The sequence below is a fragment of the Phoca vitulina genome, unplaced genomic scaffold (assembly GCF_004348235.1).
Source record: "Phoca vitulina isolate PV1807 unplaced genomic scaffold, GSC_HSeal_1.0 scaffold34, whole genome shotgun sequence".
Classification (NCBI taxonomy): Eukaryota; Metazoa; Chordata; class Mammalia; order Carnivora; family Phocidae; genus Phoca; species Phoca vitulina.
In genome coordinates, this window is record NW_022589737.1 from 4,049,538 (window position 1) to 4,066,333 (window position 16,796).

Below are 16,796 nucleotides of genomic sequence, written 5' to 3' on the forward strand. Positions count from 1 at the left end.
CAGTGCAGTAACTAAGACATCATATGAAGAAGTGAAATGTATTCCTTTGAAGGTGATATCGACAAAGGCCCCCCGTGTGTAATGGCAAGGAAATGACTCTCTTCCCGGCTTGAAGGATCCATGCATACACACTGTAGTTCAGGCCAAATAATGGTGATATAAAGGTACCACTGCTCCTACCATGTGGCCACACATACTCTGGAGTATTCGGATTTTAAGGGAATGAACAAAAAGGAGGCAGAACTTGAGATAGAAAATAGGTCTAATTTTTACAAGAAATACAAAAAGTTTGCCAACATTCATACAATGCTTTCCACTTTCCAAAGCACTTTTCCAAACTTCAGCTCATCTTAACATGTCTGTGTAAGGTCAGAGCCCCATCTCTAGGAATCCCAGGCACCGCATGCTCCTGGGCTGGTGGAGAGGGCTGCATAGGATGTTCCATCCCTATCCCCACTCCCTAGGATGTACCTGGAATGATAAGGGACCACAATGAACGTGCAAGGGCAAAGGAACCACCACGTAGAATTAGTTTGCAGTGCGGACAGATGTTCAACAGGCACCGAGCCCAGGGAAAACGTCACCAAAATTTGGGCTGCCCCCCACGTGCCTCACAAATCCTGACCTTCATTCAGACCACAGCATGAAGAAAATCCAGTCCAAGTCTAAGGACAATTATAATATCTTGAATTCGACAAGATAATGAACCCCCAAGGGTAACTGGCCCTTATCTGCACTCAACATGTGCTCAGAAACATTTGCTGAAACAATGGATTGGTTATAACTGAGCTCCCCGCACCCCATGTCTAGTACAATGTCTAGCACTCATTTGTTTAATTAATTGATTTAGTTAAATTACATTTTCACAGATCTCCCACCACCAAGATAAGGATGAACACTTCCACTTCACTAAAAGTAGAAAAAGGTACAAGGTAAATTTGCCTAAATCACACAGTGTGCTAGAGCTGGGGGGGGTGGGGGGGTGGCCCAGGGGACTTCTGTTTTCTGGGCTATTGTTCTTACCACCATCTGAGACGGTGTGAAAAGTTACATCCCCAGGGTCAGAGAGCAACACTGGATGGTGAGATGCTTAAAACGTGCTTTTTAATATAAGGGACTACTTTAGTCTTTGAGGCCTTTAACTGAGTCACCTGTCCTTTTCTTCCACTCACTGAATGTTTTATTCCCTTAGAGAGAGAGAAAGAGAGACAGAGAGAGAAAGAGAGAGACAGAGGGAGGGAGGGAGGGGGGGAGGGAGGGGGGGAGAGGAGGGAGAAAATGAAAGCACCTTTTAAAAACAACCCATCCAGATAAGGGGTGACATCCACTGTAACTCGGACCTCTAGGACATACCTATATTTGTGCTGAAAGAACTTTCTGGGGCTCTTATCTGTTTGGCTCTGAGTCTGGATTGCCAGAGAAGACTCTTGGGTAGCACACTGGTGTTGGCTATCTTGATGGCAGTTCATGTCTCTAATTTGTATTTCATATTCGTCCCTAGTTCTTAGAATTTCTGATTCATCCCTGTCTGTCTTGCCCTGAAACTGGGACACTTGGAAAGATTCCCCAACTCTCAGATAATTCTTTCAAGGACTAAGATCATCTAAGTCAAAATGCTTTAAAGTCACTCTCATAGACTGTTAGCTCTGTAGACTTCTCCCACATAGAAAATGCAGTAACTAATACATGTCACACTTTCAGAGGGGTTTCTATCTGAGGTGGAGACCAGGCTTTTACCCTTCCCAGAAACTTCTAGATCTTCTGCAGTGTAGCCAGGGATCCTTACCAGGATCTTATCCCATGAAGGCTGACCTCAACCATAAGGCTTTCTTTGGCCATAACCCAGACTTTAGAACTTAAAGTCAGTTTACTCAGTCTCATTATCCACAAAACCACCCTAAGTAGCAAACTTTTCATTATGACGTACCTAGCTAAGAGAGAATGATGCCACGGGGGAAGAACAATGATTGTGGATGCCGGTGGTTATAGGGAACATGATACCAGAGAGAATACAGAAATACTTCCAATAAGGACAAAGCAATTTGAGGACTTGGTGGAAACTGCAGACGAGCTGGTCTTTACCCGCGGCAAATGGCAGAGCACCACGAGAACAGAACCAAGCGCAAGCAGTTAGAGACGCCACCGCCTGCAAAGCCCACAGAGTCATGCTGGAGGCTCCTTGGCCTTTCCTTTCTCCCCCTGATTCAGCTGCACTTCTCCCCTCCTTCATCAGTATCCAACTGGAGTCCAGGGCTTAAAATACCTAGGAGCTAAAGCTACAGGAGCCAGGACGGACTCTTTCACATCTTGAAAGAGACTGAACTTGCCTTTCCTTATTCCAGATGTCCTTGATGGAAAGGGGAGACTTCTCTAACAGTTTGCTGTCCAGAGATGGGGGAGGATTCCCCTGAAAATCAGCACGTTCCCACACACTAGTGACGTTTAAGCAAAGACTATGGGAGGTTCCAGTAGAAAGAACAGGGTAGGGGACCTTTACTGGGTCCTGACTCTCTAGAGAGACCTTGTTGCTACCTCAAAACACAGACGTAATTCCTGAGCACCTCTTCATGCAATGCACTGCCCTAGGAGCTATGTGGGATGCAGCATAAAAGGCACACTCCTGATCTCTGAAGGAGTAATTTCTCCAAGCTTTTGAGCTGTTCTCAAAGCTCAGCTGGCTTTCCTAGTAAAATCTTGAGACTTCCCTGACACAAGAATAAGGACCAAGCACACTCTTAAGATCAGACAGGTACCTCCCTGGAAACACAGGTAGGACTGGTTGCCTCCATCCACACAAAGGGTACCCACGTGTCAACCTGTCCAGGGTGGGGTCAATTAGAAGAGAGTAGTGGCCTACACCACAGCCGAGTAATCAAAGCTTAAAATAAGCTCCACTCACGACACAATTCCTAATTCTTAGAGAACACTATAATCCTACAGAAAGCATCTGATAGTCAACCCATGAATGCTCCTTGGACATTTCTCAGATACACTCGTCACATGTCTCCAAGTTTAAGCTGCACCCATGCTAACAGCTCATTCAGACAATGAATTGTTTTATTAGCAGATTCTCAGTCAAAGCCTAAGCTCTCAACATACATCTTCCTTTCCCTATGCTTTTTCTTCATTCACCACCGCTAGAACTTTCACTCCTAGAAGAAAATCAGTAATACAGCTAAGTTAGAAAAAAACAAAACAAAACAGGTTTCCTACAGAGGCCAGGATCTGGACAGAGTACAATGTGACTAAGGACCTTTTCCCATTTGAACAGCTAGCCTAATGAGAATTCTACTACAGAAGAATCTAGAGTGTAAGCCATTCAGTGATGCCCTTGAGAGAGAAGGTGTTCCTACCACTCTTGGAAATGATCCCCTGGGATAGAATGATACTGTTTACTTCCAAAAATTGATGGCCAGTCACAAACAGAGTGGTGTGAGAGACTGACCAGACCTCCTAGAATCTTCTTCTCCCCACTCCTCCAAAAAAGAAAGAGGCTGACTTCAGTCTCTAGGAATATGCGCATGGTGCCTTCTACAGAGCCCACCCATGGCGACAAGCGCAGAGAGGCTGCTGAGGTAGGGGCAGGGCGCCTACCTGTGTAGCCAGCCAGGGCAGCAGCAGGAATGACAGGCTTGTCCTTGTTGAGGTCAGCACGGTCACGCACATAGTCCTTGAAGGTGCCCTTGGGCTTGTGGTTGGGCAGGGCGGCTGGATAGTCCTCTGAGTCGAAGCTGTCATAGGAGGGGACGCGCTGCAGGCTGTTGAAAGATGACTGGCTGCTCCAGGACTGGGTGAGGCGGTCACAACTATCGTAGCTCTCCACGCTCTCAAAAGAGTCCTGGCCCCCGAGCTTACCTAGAGGTGAAGGAGGTAGGAAGAGGGCAGGGGAGGAGGGATTGGGAAAAGACAACTGTAAAAACCCTCTTTGTGAGGACGGATTGCTAATCAGACCTGCAGGAGGGATGGAAGAAGGGAGAGGCCAGTGGAAACGGAAGCTCAGGGCTTTACTCTGGGGAAGGGCACCACACAGGGCTACAATCCGAGGGCCCACTGCCACTGTGTTGTCTTGTGTTACAGGCCTAGGACAGAGATTCCTTGCATGCTGGCTCATACTGTCAGAGGGAGACAGGAGTGTTTGGGGCCTCAAGATTCCTAGAGCCGGAAATCCAAAAGTGGAGAATCAAACTTGAGATTACGGAATTTCTGGCTGACGTATTAGACTCAATGAAGAGATGAAGAAATCGCAGCAGTGTCAGGCTCAACTCCCTATTCCCACTCAGGCCAATGAGATGATTTCAAAAGGCCCAATTTGGCAAAATATTTTGGTCATAAGAAAAAATATTCCATTAGACTAAGAGCAGATTGAACTTCCTTGACCTTGGAACTTGTGTTATTTTTTAGCATTTTTTTCCAAATACTATTTTAAAATGAATTATATGCCCTGCCTCCATGCCTTTTCAAATAGAGAAATAAGTAATGAGATGCTTTTTCCAGGAGGTTAAAAAAAAAAACAAAAAACCACTATCGCTCTTCTAAATAGAAAAATCCATGTTCTTTATCCTCTCCAAGTACAACTTTGTACTTGGAATTTATACTTCAGTGGGGGAGTGTGGGCAATAAAACACAAAGGAGTTGATTAAAGAGTTAAGGTCCATAGCCATGTCAGAAATCCTTTACTCTATGAGTTGCTTAAGGCATTCTTAACTGACCACAAGATCATGCAAGTTCATTAATTTCCCAAACCAGGTTATAAACAGCTGCTACGATTGCATAAGAGCTCCTAGAGAAATTTCCATTGGCAAAAATGCCATGAAAACGAGACGAACCCAAAAAATAAATAATTTGGAGGAAAATAAATGTATCTAAAAGCTGAAAAGCACACAGGAATATTTTCTATGTTCCCCTTTCAGATACTTTTCAGGCAACGTAAATTAAATCACGGGAGACTACATGACCACCTCAGGTCAGCACTGGCCAAGAGGCAAATGGATGTGACAAACGTGTGTGTAGAAATACTAGGTCAACTCTCAATTGTTCAGGGGTGGCTGGTCTACGACAAGAGTTTAAAACCCAGAATACGGTTGGCCAAGACAAGCTAATACTGGTGGTTTTCGGGTGTATTCTCCCCTTCATAATAGTGGGGATTGGCTAAAACAGTGGAATTCAAATATTTAATTATGGTGTCTAAACCAAAATTAAATATACAGTAATTAGGAGGGAAGATACGTTGCTCATAAAATTTAAACAAGCAACCAAAAAAAATCCAAGATAAAAGGTATTCAGTTAAATATGTATTTTTTTGTAAAGCCACTGTTGTAAGATTTCCTGAACCTCTTACCCCCCTCCAATACTGCTGTTAACAGAAAGGTAGTTATTTATCCACTTAATCTCATTCCTTCCTCGAATCATCCAAAGAAGAGTAATCTCCAGAAGGCAAACTAAGAGCTCCACGGGTTACTGGCACCGCCTACCCCGTCCACTGGCACATCTGTAAGTTTTTTATTATCATAACAAATGAAAGAATTGTCTTTTCCAGAAATTCACATGAAAAGACTCAAGAAAACAGCCTACAACCAGAACGCAAGAGCCTCTTTTTAACAGAACAAGGAAAATTTGCGGCATCTCATAAAAAGGCGTTTGCTTAGACCAACTACCCATCTTAATGGTCATTCAATTTCTCTGTGAGACAAACACACCAACAGCCTAAGAAAGAGAATTCATCTTTTCGTGGAGAACACCCCAGCAAGTCACCAATACTTTAGGCAGCATTTATACTTCAATCTCCCTGAAACGATTCTCTCGCTATCAGTCACTTTTCTATTTGGAGGGCATGGAGACTGAGCTTTCCAAAGCAGGAGAGCTGAGTTTCCAAGGAGCCCCAAGAAGCAAGGGCACTAAACTAGGCCATAACCACCCTCTGGCAGCCTCTCAAACATGAGCCAAATGTAACTCTGTTGAGAGTTGCGGTTTATAGCAGTAGGCTGCTTTCATTTTAGCTCTATTTCACAATCCTGGAGCTGGGAACCTTCGTTTACGGGTATTTTCTCCAAAAATGGGTTGGATCCAACTGGATTAGGCACTCAGTTATGCTACTGTGCTCAGGCAGGGAAGCCTGAGCCCTCTAAGACGCCCACTGGCCGGCTTCTCTGTGAACTGTCTCAGAGCAAGGCCTTCCAAAGCCGTCTGACTCCACCAAACAGACCTGAGTGCACGCTACACGGTAGACGGGGTAGCCTCCCCAGCAACGCTCTGGACAGCCTGACGCAAAGACAGTACTCAGAGTCCAAAGAAGTGGGACACAGAAGCACTTTGTAGCCTATAATGCAGTATAGGGACACTGCGATCATTACTACTAATCATCAGCTAGCAGTCATGCTCTGTCTAACCGCTCACTGCACGTCCAAGGGCAGGTGTGCGGGACCTCTAAAATGCAAACAGCAGCTGGGAACAACAAGGGCTTCCTCTCCAGTGCCGATGGTCAGTTTGCTCGGAGGGAGGGGGAACGGGGTCAGAGAGAAACATCTCCTGCCCCTCTGCTCGGGTTGCTATCTGGTCCCCAGTCACTGACATGGGTTTGGAAGGATGGTGGGGCCCCAAACCCAGAACCGAGAGAAGGAGAGGGAGAAGGGACGATCACGCAAAAGCAAAGCCAGACGCAATTTAGAAACAAGTTGACGGCAGAGCTCCCCGAGTGACACCGTGCCCGGGCCCAACCCTCAGCCCCGGCCTCATCACGTCTATGCACAGAAAGCCCCAGGAGAAAGAAAGTAGTTTTGTTGCTTTGACTTGCCTGAAAAAAAAAAAAAGAAAGAAAAAAGAAAAAAATACACATACATGTGTGTATGTATTTAAATAGACATGCATCCAAAAATAAAAAAGAGTCAGAAAGGGGAAGGCAAAACTGGTTCCACCCATCCCCTTCGGTCTGACACACAAACACCCTGGGGCCCTAAGAAGGAAGATTGCAGGTTCAGATTTTGCTAGGGACTTTCCCTCCGCAGGGCCCGCCGCTCTTCCTAGGGCCTGCTGGGAGGAAACGTGAGGCTGAAGCTCGAAGAAGACGACAACGTGGATGGCCCCTGGTGCCTGCAGAGTAATTCTTCAAAGTAAAGATGTCTTTGGGCTCCGCTCTGAGAGACTCAGAGGAGGAGTGCAGGGTCATCCCTGAGCAGAAATCACTACGAGGCCTGCCAAGCCCGACTCCTGCGACCAAATGCCTCAGAGCACCACTCAGATGAGTTTCTCCTGTTCCTCTTCCTGTTTGTAGTTTTTTTCCCCTTTATCCACTGGAAAAGTCATTTTTTTTTTTCAACTCTCTAGAAATCGGCTAGTTCTTCCTCAGTGAACAAATCCCTCCTTACAGAGGACTGCACTTCTCTCAGACACAAAACAATCTGGACACTTGAGGAGGTGGGCTGCACCTCTGAGCGTTCGTGTCCTGATCTTAAATTTGGGTGTACTTCACCTTTTTCCTTTTTTCTTTTTCTTGCTTTATAAAGTCAGTCAGCTCCATTTTGAAACATTTACTTCACTGTCAGTGAATATTTTATCATTGTCATAATAGTCATGTCAACAAGAGTACCTTCTTCTGGAAGCCTCTGGCCACCTCTCTCCCTGGTCCTCTAGCTAAATACACACTTTCACCACACTGCTGATGACTGGTTCCAAATAAACCATTGGTTAACCATCTTGTATCTTCCCAAACCAAAGAAGTCACAGGAGGCTAGAGAGCCCAGGATGAGAAGCAGAGGTCATTCAGATAGCCAGCCCAGGTCTGCAGTCTGACGCAGGACTACGCTGGGAGGATCGCTAGGCTACATGGGAAGCTAAGGGCTTTCCAGGAAGGTCACCTGAACCATTCTTATCAGATTGTGTCTTCCCCAAGCAAAATGCTCTCACAGAAGATAAATCATACCTTAAAAAACAACCACCTTCAACTAGAGTTATCGTTTCATAAAATATTTTACCCAAATAAGAAATGGGATTGGTCATCACACCAATTCCACCATGGACGCACAGTCTTTGTCATCATGGCGGACTTGGCAACACTTCCATGTTGGAAAGCTCTTAGTATCTAGACATTCTAATGGAAAGGCTGAAACTAAGGAATGCACAGGACCAATAGCAAAGAAAAAAATAATGGGACCTGAAAAACTCACAAAGTCAGGTACTTCTTGGAAACCCAAGAGCTTCTAGAGAAGAAATCTGACCTACCACGACTGGTCCTCCCCATGCACATGTTGTCTGGGGTTACAACTTCTTGTTTGATGGCAAAGTAGTCAGTCTGCAAGGTATCTGTCTGCAGAGGGTCCCGGAGAATGACCGAGGGGTAGTCGTTCTCATACTTGAGGGAGAGGAGCTCCTCCGAGCTGATGGGATGGAGTGTCTGGTAGGACTCTGTGATGAAGCTAGGCTCTGAGAACTCCGAGGGAGGAACGCACTGAGCATGCTCGATACCATAACCTGGAAACAGAGAACGTGTGCTGTTGGAGAGAGGGCCAATTTGTACCTACAACAGGCAGGTCTTTGCCATTCACAACAGCCCCACAAGACGAAAACAAGCTGACGACCTTACAGAATGAAAGGAACATATTTTAAGTCAGAAGGGCCTGGGTGTTTCACCTTGCTCCACTACTTAACAAGATACTTCCTTGACAAGACACTTCCCTTTTCTGGCTTAATTCACACATCTCTAAAATAGGGATGATTGCAATCTCCCTCAGAGCGCTGTGAAGAAGCGCAAAGGAGAGTATATGTGTAAAGTGCCTACTGACACTTCTGGTACACAATAAGCCCTTGCTCTCTCAGTACTTAATATCATTGCTCTTATTAGAGTTAATATCAAAATAAAATAAAAAGGTAAAATGAAAACAAACCTGCTCAAGACTCCCTTCAAAAGCAAGGCCATCGGATAAGAACAGCCCTCCCCGAATTCTCTTATTCTGGCCCCCTCTCCGTGAAGGCTAGGCATCACCTACCATAAGGGAGAAGGCTTTATTTTCTGTAACAGAATTTGAAGCCACATGGAACACTCTTGAGGAAGGATCAGAGGAAATGTTGTCATATCTACTAGTAAAAAGGGAAAGAACAAGGGCCACAACCAAGTCCCTAACCCCAACCTCTGATGGCCACCGTGGTACACAGGATCAAGTAAGATCAAAGTTCAGGGGTCAAGTTGTAGTCCCTCTGCATGACTTTCATGCTGAAGATATCGGGAGAGATCCTGGTGTGTAGGAGTTGGCAGGTTAATAAAAATACCAACATGTAAATAGGTTGAAGCCTCATGCCTCGTGGGAATAACAAAATTAATAACAAAGAGGCCACATTTAAGAAAATACCACTTTCCACAGAATTACCACAAAGGAGCCTGAGATCATCTGGGACAGGAATCCTTTCCTAGGTTCCCACGCTAGCAAGCAAAACGAGAGAGGAGTGGAAGATGAACTTACTAATGAAGTAATCCGAGGTATAGCGGGATTCTGGATAGGTAGGGTTGACTCCGTTCACTTGATATGGTTTCACATCCTCTGTAACAGGCAGAGAACCAAGCAAAGAGGTCAACAGGCAAGTAGCGTTTGGCCTAAAAGGACCTTGGACACAAGGACTGCAATGATCTCAGTCCCCCTTCTAAGAAATCGGCATGTTCATTAACTGAGCGGGTGTCTGAGTCTACCCTGACTGGGGCCTTGTCTAGAGATGAGATCACAAAAGTATGGCTAAGTCTATTACTTCAGTAGCTGCAAAATGGGATTTAATATCTTGGAAGCAGCACCAGTGAGTAATCTCTAAGGCTTGGGAAGGCATCCCACCCTCGTTCTGATGCATGCGTGCACCACGTTACCATCAGAGGTTTTGAGACGTCTTGGGAAGTTACCCGAATCGGTCCCCAACACTCGAACTGATTGGTTCCAAAATTTTTTTCGGAAATACATTACAATCTTTAGGTAGTTAGATTTTAGAGCCCCCACTTCTAACAGATGTCTGGTTTTTGTGTTGTGTTTTTTTTTCCATCACCCCCAGATTTCAAGTGTAGGCCCAGAGAAGAACCGGACACTGGTAAGGTGACTATTTGGTGGCTATGGCAGGGCTCACGTGAAGACAGAGAACAGTTATCACCAACTGCTATTGGCAACCCGATGCCAACTCCCCTTGGCATGAGAATGGAATGTGGGTGAAGCTAACAAAGCACAGACAGGCTCTCCACTGAACTAAGGTGAGCTCGAGGATCCTCTCGTTACCCTGGAATCCAATGGTGTGACCTCGACCATTGTATGGAGTGCTCTGATTCTATTTCACTGTAAGACTCAGACATACAGAGGGAATGTTGGCTTGGGTTTTTCCTTGGATATCTGATAGCTTGTTGGGAGCAGAGGCTGCTGGGAAAACAAGTTTATACCTGCACAGAAAAACAGTTCCCAACTGAGATAAAATGATTAAACTTTGTTTTAGCAGCTTATCAGATTGAAACATCCCTGTACCTTTGGCCTTCCACCCCACCCCAAAGAGCTATGTTCTGGGGCTGTGTTGCTCTAGTTCAATTACAGAACAAAAGCTGTAGCCTCCATACAAACCTCGAGCTGGGCTCTTCAGGGATCTCAAGAGAGACGGTTCCTACTGCCTCTCCCAGTAGCAAATGGGTGGGATGACAGGACTTTTGTCCTCCAACATTCTCAATGATTTCCCGATTGGCCTAAATTCCCTTAAACCTTTTCCTTTGCAGGAAGGTAGGCCACACCTGTCTTAGGGGCCCAGACGCTCCCACCCCCGGGAGTCCATATTGTTATACAAAGAACGCAGGGCAGGAAGTTAAATCGAAAAGACCAACTTTAAGGAAATGAGTGATCTTGAGGAAACCACCTAATCTGCCCTCATTTTACAGATGAGGACACCAACAGTACATGGTCCTCTTATCTCACGGGGCTGTTTTGAGAATCCAACAAGAAAATGCATCGGAAAGCACTCGGGAAACAAGGAGCTGCTCCACAGTTATTAGTCATAACTGTGATCACAGACACTCCGGCACACCTGGTCGCTCCATGGAGATAAACAGAGGGGAAGAGCATATTAGTGGGATATATTTGGGTTACACAGTCCGGTAGAATCCACTGTTGTGTTTATACGCCAACAGTTACATCAGATCTGTTATAAGCCTGCCCTATCTTTTCCCTCTATAAACAGGTCACTCATGTCACCCCGTAGGAGTGGGTGTTTGTGCAGTTAACGCGGACACCCCGTCGGTGCTTCGGGAAGCCTGTGCCCTGCAGTCCTCAGCGGAGGCAGCCTCAGCAAGATTCACCTAGTTCTGGACTGTGTTTATTTATTTATTTTCCAGCAGACGCTGAAGAGAAGGAAGAAAGATAACACTTCTGGGCCCAGAGGAATCTAATTTGGGGCTCTCCTGAGCATTGCGGAGTGGAAAATATCCTTACACAAAGGAAGGTATTATATGGAACAAAAGTGCTAATCTGGAGCTTTGCTCCCTGCCCCCCGGCATCTGCGTCCAGGCTTGGAGCTGGTGACCACAGGGAAAGGGTGGGCCTGGGTCAGAGAGGGCAACGAGCTTCTAGGCTTACAGTCAGCTGGAGGCCACCGAGGACTGCTGGTAACTGCAATTTATTTTAAGAAGAAATTCAGAAAAATAAGTGCAAAAACACCCAGGTTTGCCGCCTGTTGCTGTTTCTATACTCAGCCAGGACTGTGGTACATGAGTCACTTGGTCCAAAAAGGTTGGAAGAGGCTGGGAGGGGAGGCCATGTCATTACAAGGTTGCAACACGGTGTCCTGATACAACCCCCAGTTCTGCTGCAGATGAAAAAGGTAGCCCACATCGCAGCAATCCCCCCACCCCCCGGGAGTGGGCAGAGAAGCCAGTCTTAGCAATTAGCTCTGAGAAGCTAAGCTCTCTTGTGGAGGTGGACAGGTATCACACTGCCATGGATCAAGGGAATGTGTATTAAGATGGTCAGGGGCAAAAAACAAAAACAACAACAAAAAAAACAACAACAAAAACGAAAAACCAACGATCTGTCTTGGGAGCTGGTTGCTGACACTGCTCGAACAGCCCATGAGTCTAAGGTAAGGACTGGGATCAGAATTCTGCATCCCGAGAAGCTTCGGGAGTGCAATCTTGCGAAATATTAAAATCTGAACCTCCAATACATAAAAGAAAAAGAAACTGACATTTATTGAGCACCTGCTCCAGGCCTGCCCGACGTGTCTCCGGAGACCGTATATACGCTGTGATCGGACACCCATACGTAACGGCATTGACGTCCTGCCCTGGGGTTTGCTCCCCCACCCACTGCTGCAACAACCCCACACGGCTTCCTCCTCGCTCTGTCCCCACCCTGTTACCTTTCTGCAGGATCTCGAGATGTTCCCACAAGATGTCCCCAACGAAGTCTGGGGCCAGTTCGAGAAAGCAGTCTTTCCCGAGTGCACAGAGGGCCGCTCCATTCATACAGAACTTCTGGAAGTCCACACCTTTCAGGCTGAACTCATTCACAGCCCACATCACCCAGTCCCGAACATGGGTTTCTGTCCACTGCCGGGGGTCTGAGGAGAAAGATCAAAGGAAGATCCAGCAGGTCAGGCTTTCCCTCGTGCCCAAGCGAGGACATTGAAGGATCTGAACTCACCTGAGGATGTTCTCTGATTTACAGGTTTAGGAAGCACCAGCCTGTAAAGGCATGTCTCGGGGCACTTTCCGTAACACTCCCCCTCACACTCAACATCCCTATCCAAGCTAGGAGATCACTACCATCAGCCAAAAAGTAACACAGGAATAGTCTCCACCCTCTATTCAGACAGAGACTCATAAATCTCCTCTCTCACTGCCTTACTTTCATGAGACTTTTTTTTTTTTTTTTAAGCCCAGGACCAAGGAACAGAATGACATCTTTCATAACAATAAGAACAAAGTCATGTGCATTCGGAGATTGCACTCACCTATCCCTGCTCTTCCCTGTCGTGACTGACTTGAGGCATTAGAATTAATCATTTTTATCTTCGCTAACTATGGCTAGTCATAATCATAGCAACTAGTAATAGTAAGCCATTCAAATGGTCCTTAGTCATAACAGCATTATCAGGCGCCTGATTTCATTATACCAGACGCTGTGCAAGTGTGGAGTAGCATCTGAGAACAGACAAGACATGCTCTTCCCGCATGGCTGAGGTTGAACATGACTACACCAGCGTGGTGCCCTCGGAGCTCAGAGGACGGCAGGCAGGCTGTGCTGTTCACATCGCACCTGCTGTCCAGGTCCCCCCCACCCCGACCCTGCCCCCCCCTTCAACCTAGAAGATGACTTTATGAGATGCTACAAAACCCAGGGGTCAGAATTCACTTGATTCTGCTTTGTGATCCTAAGAGGATGTTGGGCATTGCTGTCAGACGAGTTTTGTGGTGAAGTAGTATACACATGAGAAAAGGTTTGGAGGTGCAGTCACAAGACTCTAAGATGTGGGTGTCACTGGGCTGGAAGCAGCAAACGGCGATGCTCTTACTCGAGAGAAAAGTGTTCTCTCTGCTCTCAATTGTTCAGGAAACGTTGCTTGCTGGAGGCTTAAGTGTTCTCCAGTCATTTGTCCTTTTTGACAACTCCAGTCCCCTTACATTCCTGAATAAACCCTTTCAGATGAGAACACCCAAGCATAAACACATTTCACCAAAGCACATGGAAAAGAAAAGAGCAATCAGTTAAATTCCAAGGAATGTAGCTCACTGAGTTCATCCAGTGATGGCCCAGAATGACTCTCATACTGTTTTCCAAGCTTGACTGTGCTTTGGAATTACCAGGAATTGCAACTTCATGGGCCTGGGACACGGCCTGGGCTGTGGAATTTTTTGAAGTTCCTGAATCTCGTGTGCAAACAAGTTTGGGAACCACTGTCCTACGACCAAGATGGCTGTGTCAAAAGCTGGGAGATGGGGAAGACTTGGCATGGGTCTACGATTGTTCTAGCAGACGTCTGCAACCATCTGCAGGGGCTGACCGAAGTGTGGTTAGTCATAATGTCTATCTCTACAGCTGAGAAAACTAACCTCACCCAAAAGTCTGATTCCATCCCTCTCTTTTCCCATCAACAAAACACACCTTTTGGAATTCCCAGTCGTTGCTGTTCTTTAGAGAAACCACTGAAAGTAGCTTTCAATGCTTGAGACATCATTTCTTTGCTGCTTGGAGTTAATAGAGGGACATCAGCACATTCCATATCTGTAAGGAAAAAAAAAAAATATCATATGAATAATAAAAAATAGCACAGGTGATGAAGACTAGACACTACAGTCATCATTAAGCAATAGATACAAATATCAAATCATTATGTTGTACACCTAAAACTAACATATGCTAATTGCATCTCAATTTAAAAAAAACTAATAGGTAGTTAACCACCCATAAAAGATAACAGGGCATGAATGGCCTGAAGAAGGCAAGCTGAGAAATAACTGTACTAACATCCTCACCAGGGCAGGTAAAATTTGGGGGGCTTTCCACAGTGTGCTAGGCCCCTTAAAAAAAAGAAAAACCTGACTGTTGCTTAGAATGTTTTGCATCCTTGACAAAAAAAAAAAAAAATGCTTATTCTTTCTGTATAGCTTTACTAATTCACTCATAGTCCCTACTCATCCTTCACATTCACTGAGAGTATTAATGTTGCTACCTACTTCCATGAAAAGGAAATGACAATATTCATTCATTCAACACATCGTTACTGAGCACTTGCTATGTGCAAGGAATTAGAGAGGCAAGCAGTGAAGAAGACAGAAATGATCTCTGCCCTCATGGAGCTGGAGATAAGATGCTGGCAGAGGATTTAGTTATTACAGAACTAGTTACATAATTGAACATTCAAATACGTCAATACGGGCTTCATGAGAAGCATAAGATGAGATGTTAACATAGAACAAGAATTCCCGAAAGTCCAGAGGAATCAGAAAAGGCCTCCCTTAGGAGAACAGAGATGCTTGACCTGAGATCTAAAGCATGCATACGAGTTTAAAAAAGAAAAAACACACTAGACCAGACTTCTCCCAAGTGTGGTCCCCAGACCAGCTGTATCATCATCACCTGGAAATTGTTAGAAATGCAAATTCTCAAAATTCTCGGCTCCACTCCAGACCTCCTGAATCAGAACCTCTGGGAAGGGGTTGGGGGAGCCCAGAAATCTGTGCTTTTAACTCACAATCCAGGTCTCCTGATGACCACCCAAGTTAGAGGACCATGGTCTTAGACAAGGGGAGGAGCAGAGATGAAGTTTATGAAATGGGGGGAGGAGGGGAAACCTGGCCAATTTTAGTATCAAAAATATCAATGCAGCTGAAGCAGAGGAACCAGGAGGACAGCTGATTGAGAGGAGGTGGAAAGAGAAGCATGCAATCTATTAAGGCACCGTAGTGGACATGAAGTGGTACCACGCTGTAGTTTTGATTTGCATTTCCCTAATGACAAATGATGTTTAGCATCTTTCCATGTGCTTATTGGCCATTTTTGTATCTCCTTTGCAGAAATGTCTATTCAAGGATTGTGCTCATTTTTAATAAAGTTGTTGGGTTTTTGTTGTTGAGTTTTAGGCATTCTCGATATACCTGAAAGAGCTGAAGCAGGGTCCTCAAGATAGATTTGTATACTTCTGTTCACAGCAGCATTGTTCACAATAGCTAAAATGTGGAGGCAGCCCAAATGTCCATCAACAGATGAATGGGTAAGCAAAATGTTGTATATATACATACAATGCGATATTATTCAGCCTTAAAGAAGAAGGGCGTTCTGACATGAACTATGACATGGATGAACCTTCACATTATGCTAGGTGAGATAAGCCAATCACAAAAAGACACATTATATGAGGTACTTAGAATAATCAAATTCATTGAGACAGAAAGTGGAACGGTAGCTGCCAGAGCCTGGAGGGAGAAAGGGAATGGGGAGTTGTTATTTAATGGGAAGAAAGGTTTAGTTTTATAAGATGGAAAGAGTTCTGGAGTTGGATGGTGGTGATGGTTGTAGAACACTATGAATGTACGTGTAACACCACCGACCTATATGCTTAAAAATGGTTCAGGTGGTGAACTTTATGTTATGTGTATTTTACCACAATATAAAAATGGATAAAAAAGAGAGAGAGAAGATCATCTTAGCTATTCTGTAAAGAATGACTGAGGAGGTACCTATGAATAGATGTGGGAAGACTTGGTAAAAAATCGTTGCGGTGAAAGATGATGGTGGTTTTCACTAGGTAGATGGTGATACAGGTCATGTAAGTGGATGAAGGTGAAGTGCGTACGGGACGTAGTGGCTCTAAAACCTGATTTCTGTAGGTGGCGAGGAAGAGTGAGAGATCAAAATCTGCATGTTCACGAACGTGTCATCCTTTGTGACATCCATCTGTATTTTTATCTCTGTGCCCAATCCCTCTTGTACTCGCAGACCATGTTCAAAGCAAAGATACATAAATGTGGCTCCGGTTAAAAATCCTCAGCATTCACCTCAGGCACAAGTTCCCATAAAAAGCTAATAGGCAAAGAAATGGCCTGAGAATTCCGATAAGCCATCGCATGATCTTTAGGCAGTGATAACACTTTGCTGTAGTAATTTCCAGAAGCCCTCTTCCTCACCTTGGATCTTGAGGGTATCATACGACACTGACTTATACAATGGCTGGGTTCCAGGCATGGCTACTAGAGAAGTTCCTCAACTAGCCATCCCTATGCCCTGACCAGTTAAAAAAAAAAAAATTTCTTGGATATAAATATGTGTTACTGGCTGAATGAAATGGAAACATAGAAGGGA

The 16,796-nt window shown here is 45.1% G+C and overlaps 1 protein-coding gene across 4 annotated transcripts in view; it reads right to left on the reverse strand.

Annotated features, from left to right (window-relative positions):
- Positions 1 to 16,796, reverse strand: part of ETS1 (ETS proto-oncogene 1, transcription factor) — a 128,173-nt gene that overhangs the window by 18,689 nt on the left and 92,688 nt on the right. For all 4 annotated transcript variants that reach the window (XM_032426166.1, XM_032426167.1, XM_032426168.1 and 1 more), the window contains 5 exons: positions 14,100 to 14,219; positions 12,355 to 12,555; positions 9,450 to 9,527; positions 8,215 to 8,463; positions 3,595 to 3,855 (listed from right to left, as the gene is read on the reverse strand). In XM_032426166.1, coding sequence (XP_032282057.1) covers positions 3,595 to 3,855; positions 8,215 to 8,463; positions 9,450 to 9,527; positions 12,355 to 12,555; positions 14,100 to 14,219 — 909 coding nt within the window. The remainder of the gene's footprint in view (positions 1 to 3,594; positions 3,856 to 8,214; positions 8,464 to 9,449; positions 9,528 to 12,354; positions 12,556 to 14,099; positions 14,220 to 16,796) is intronic.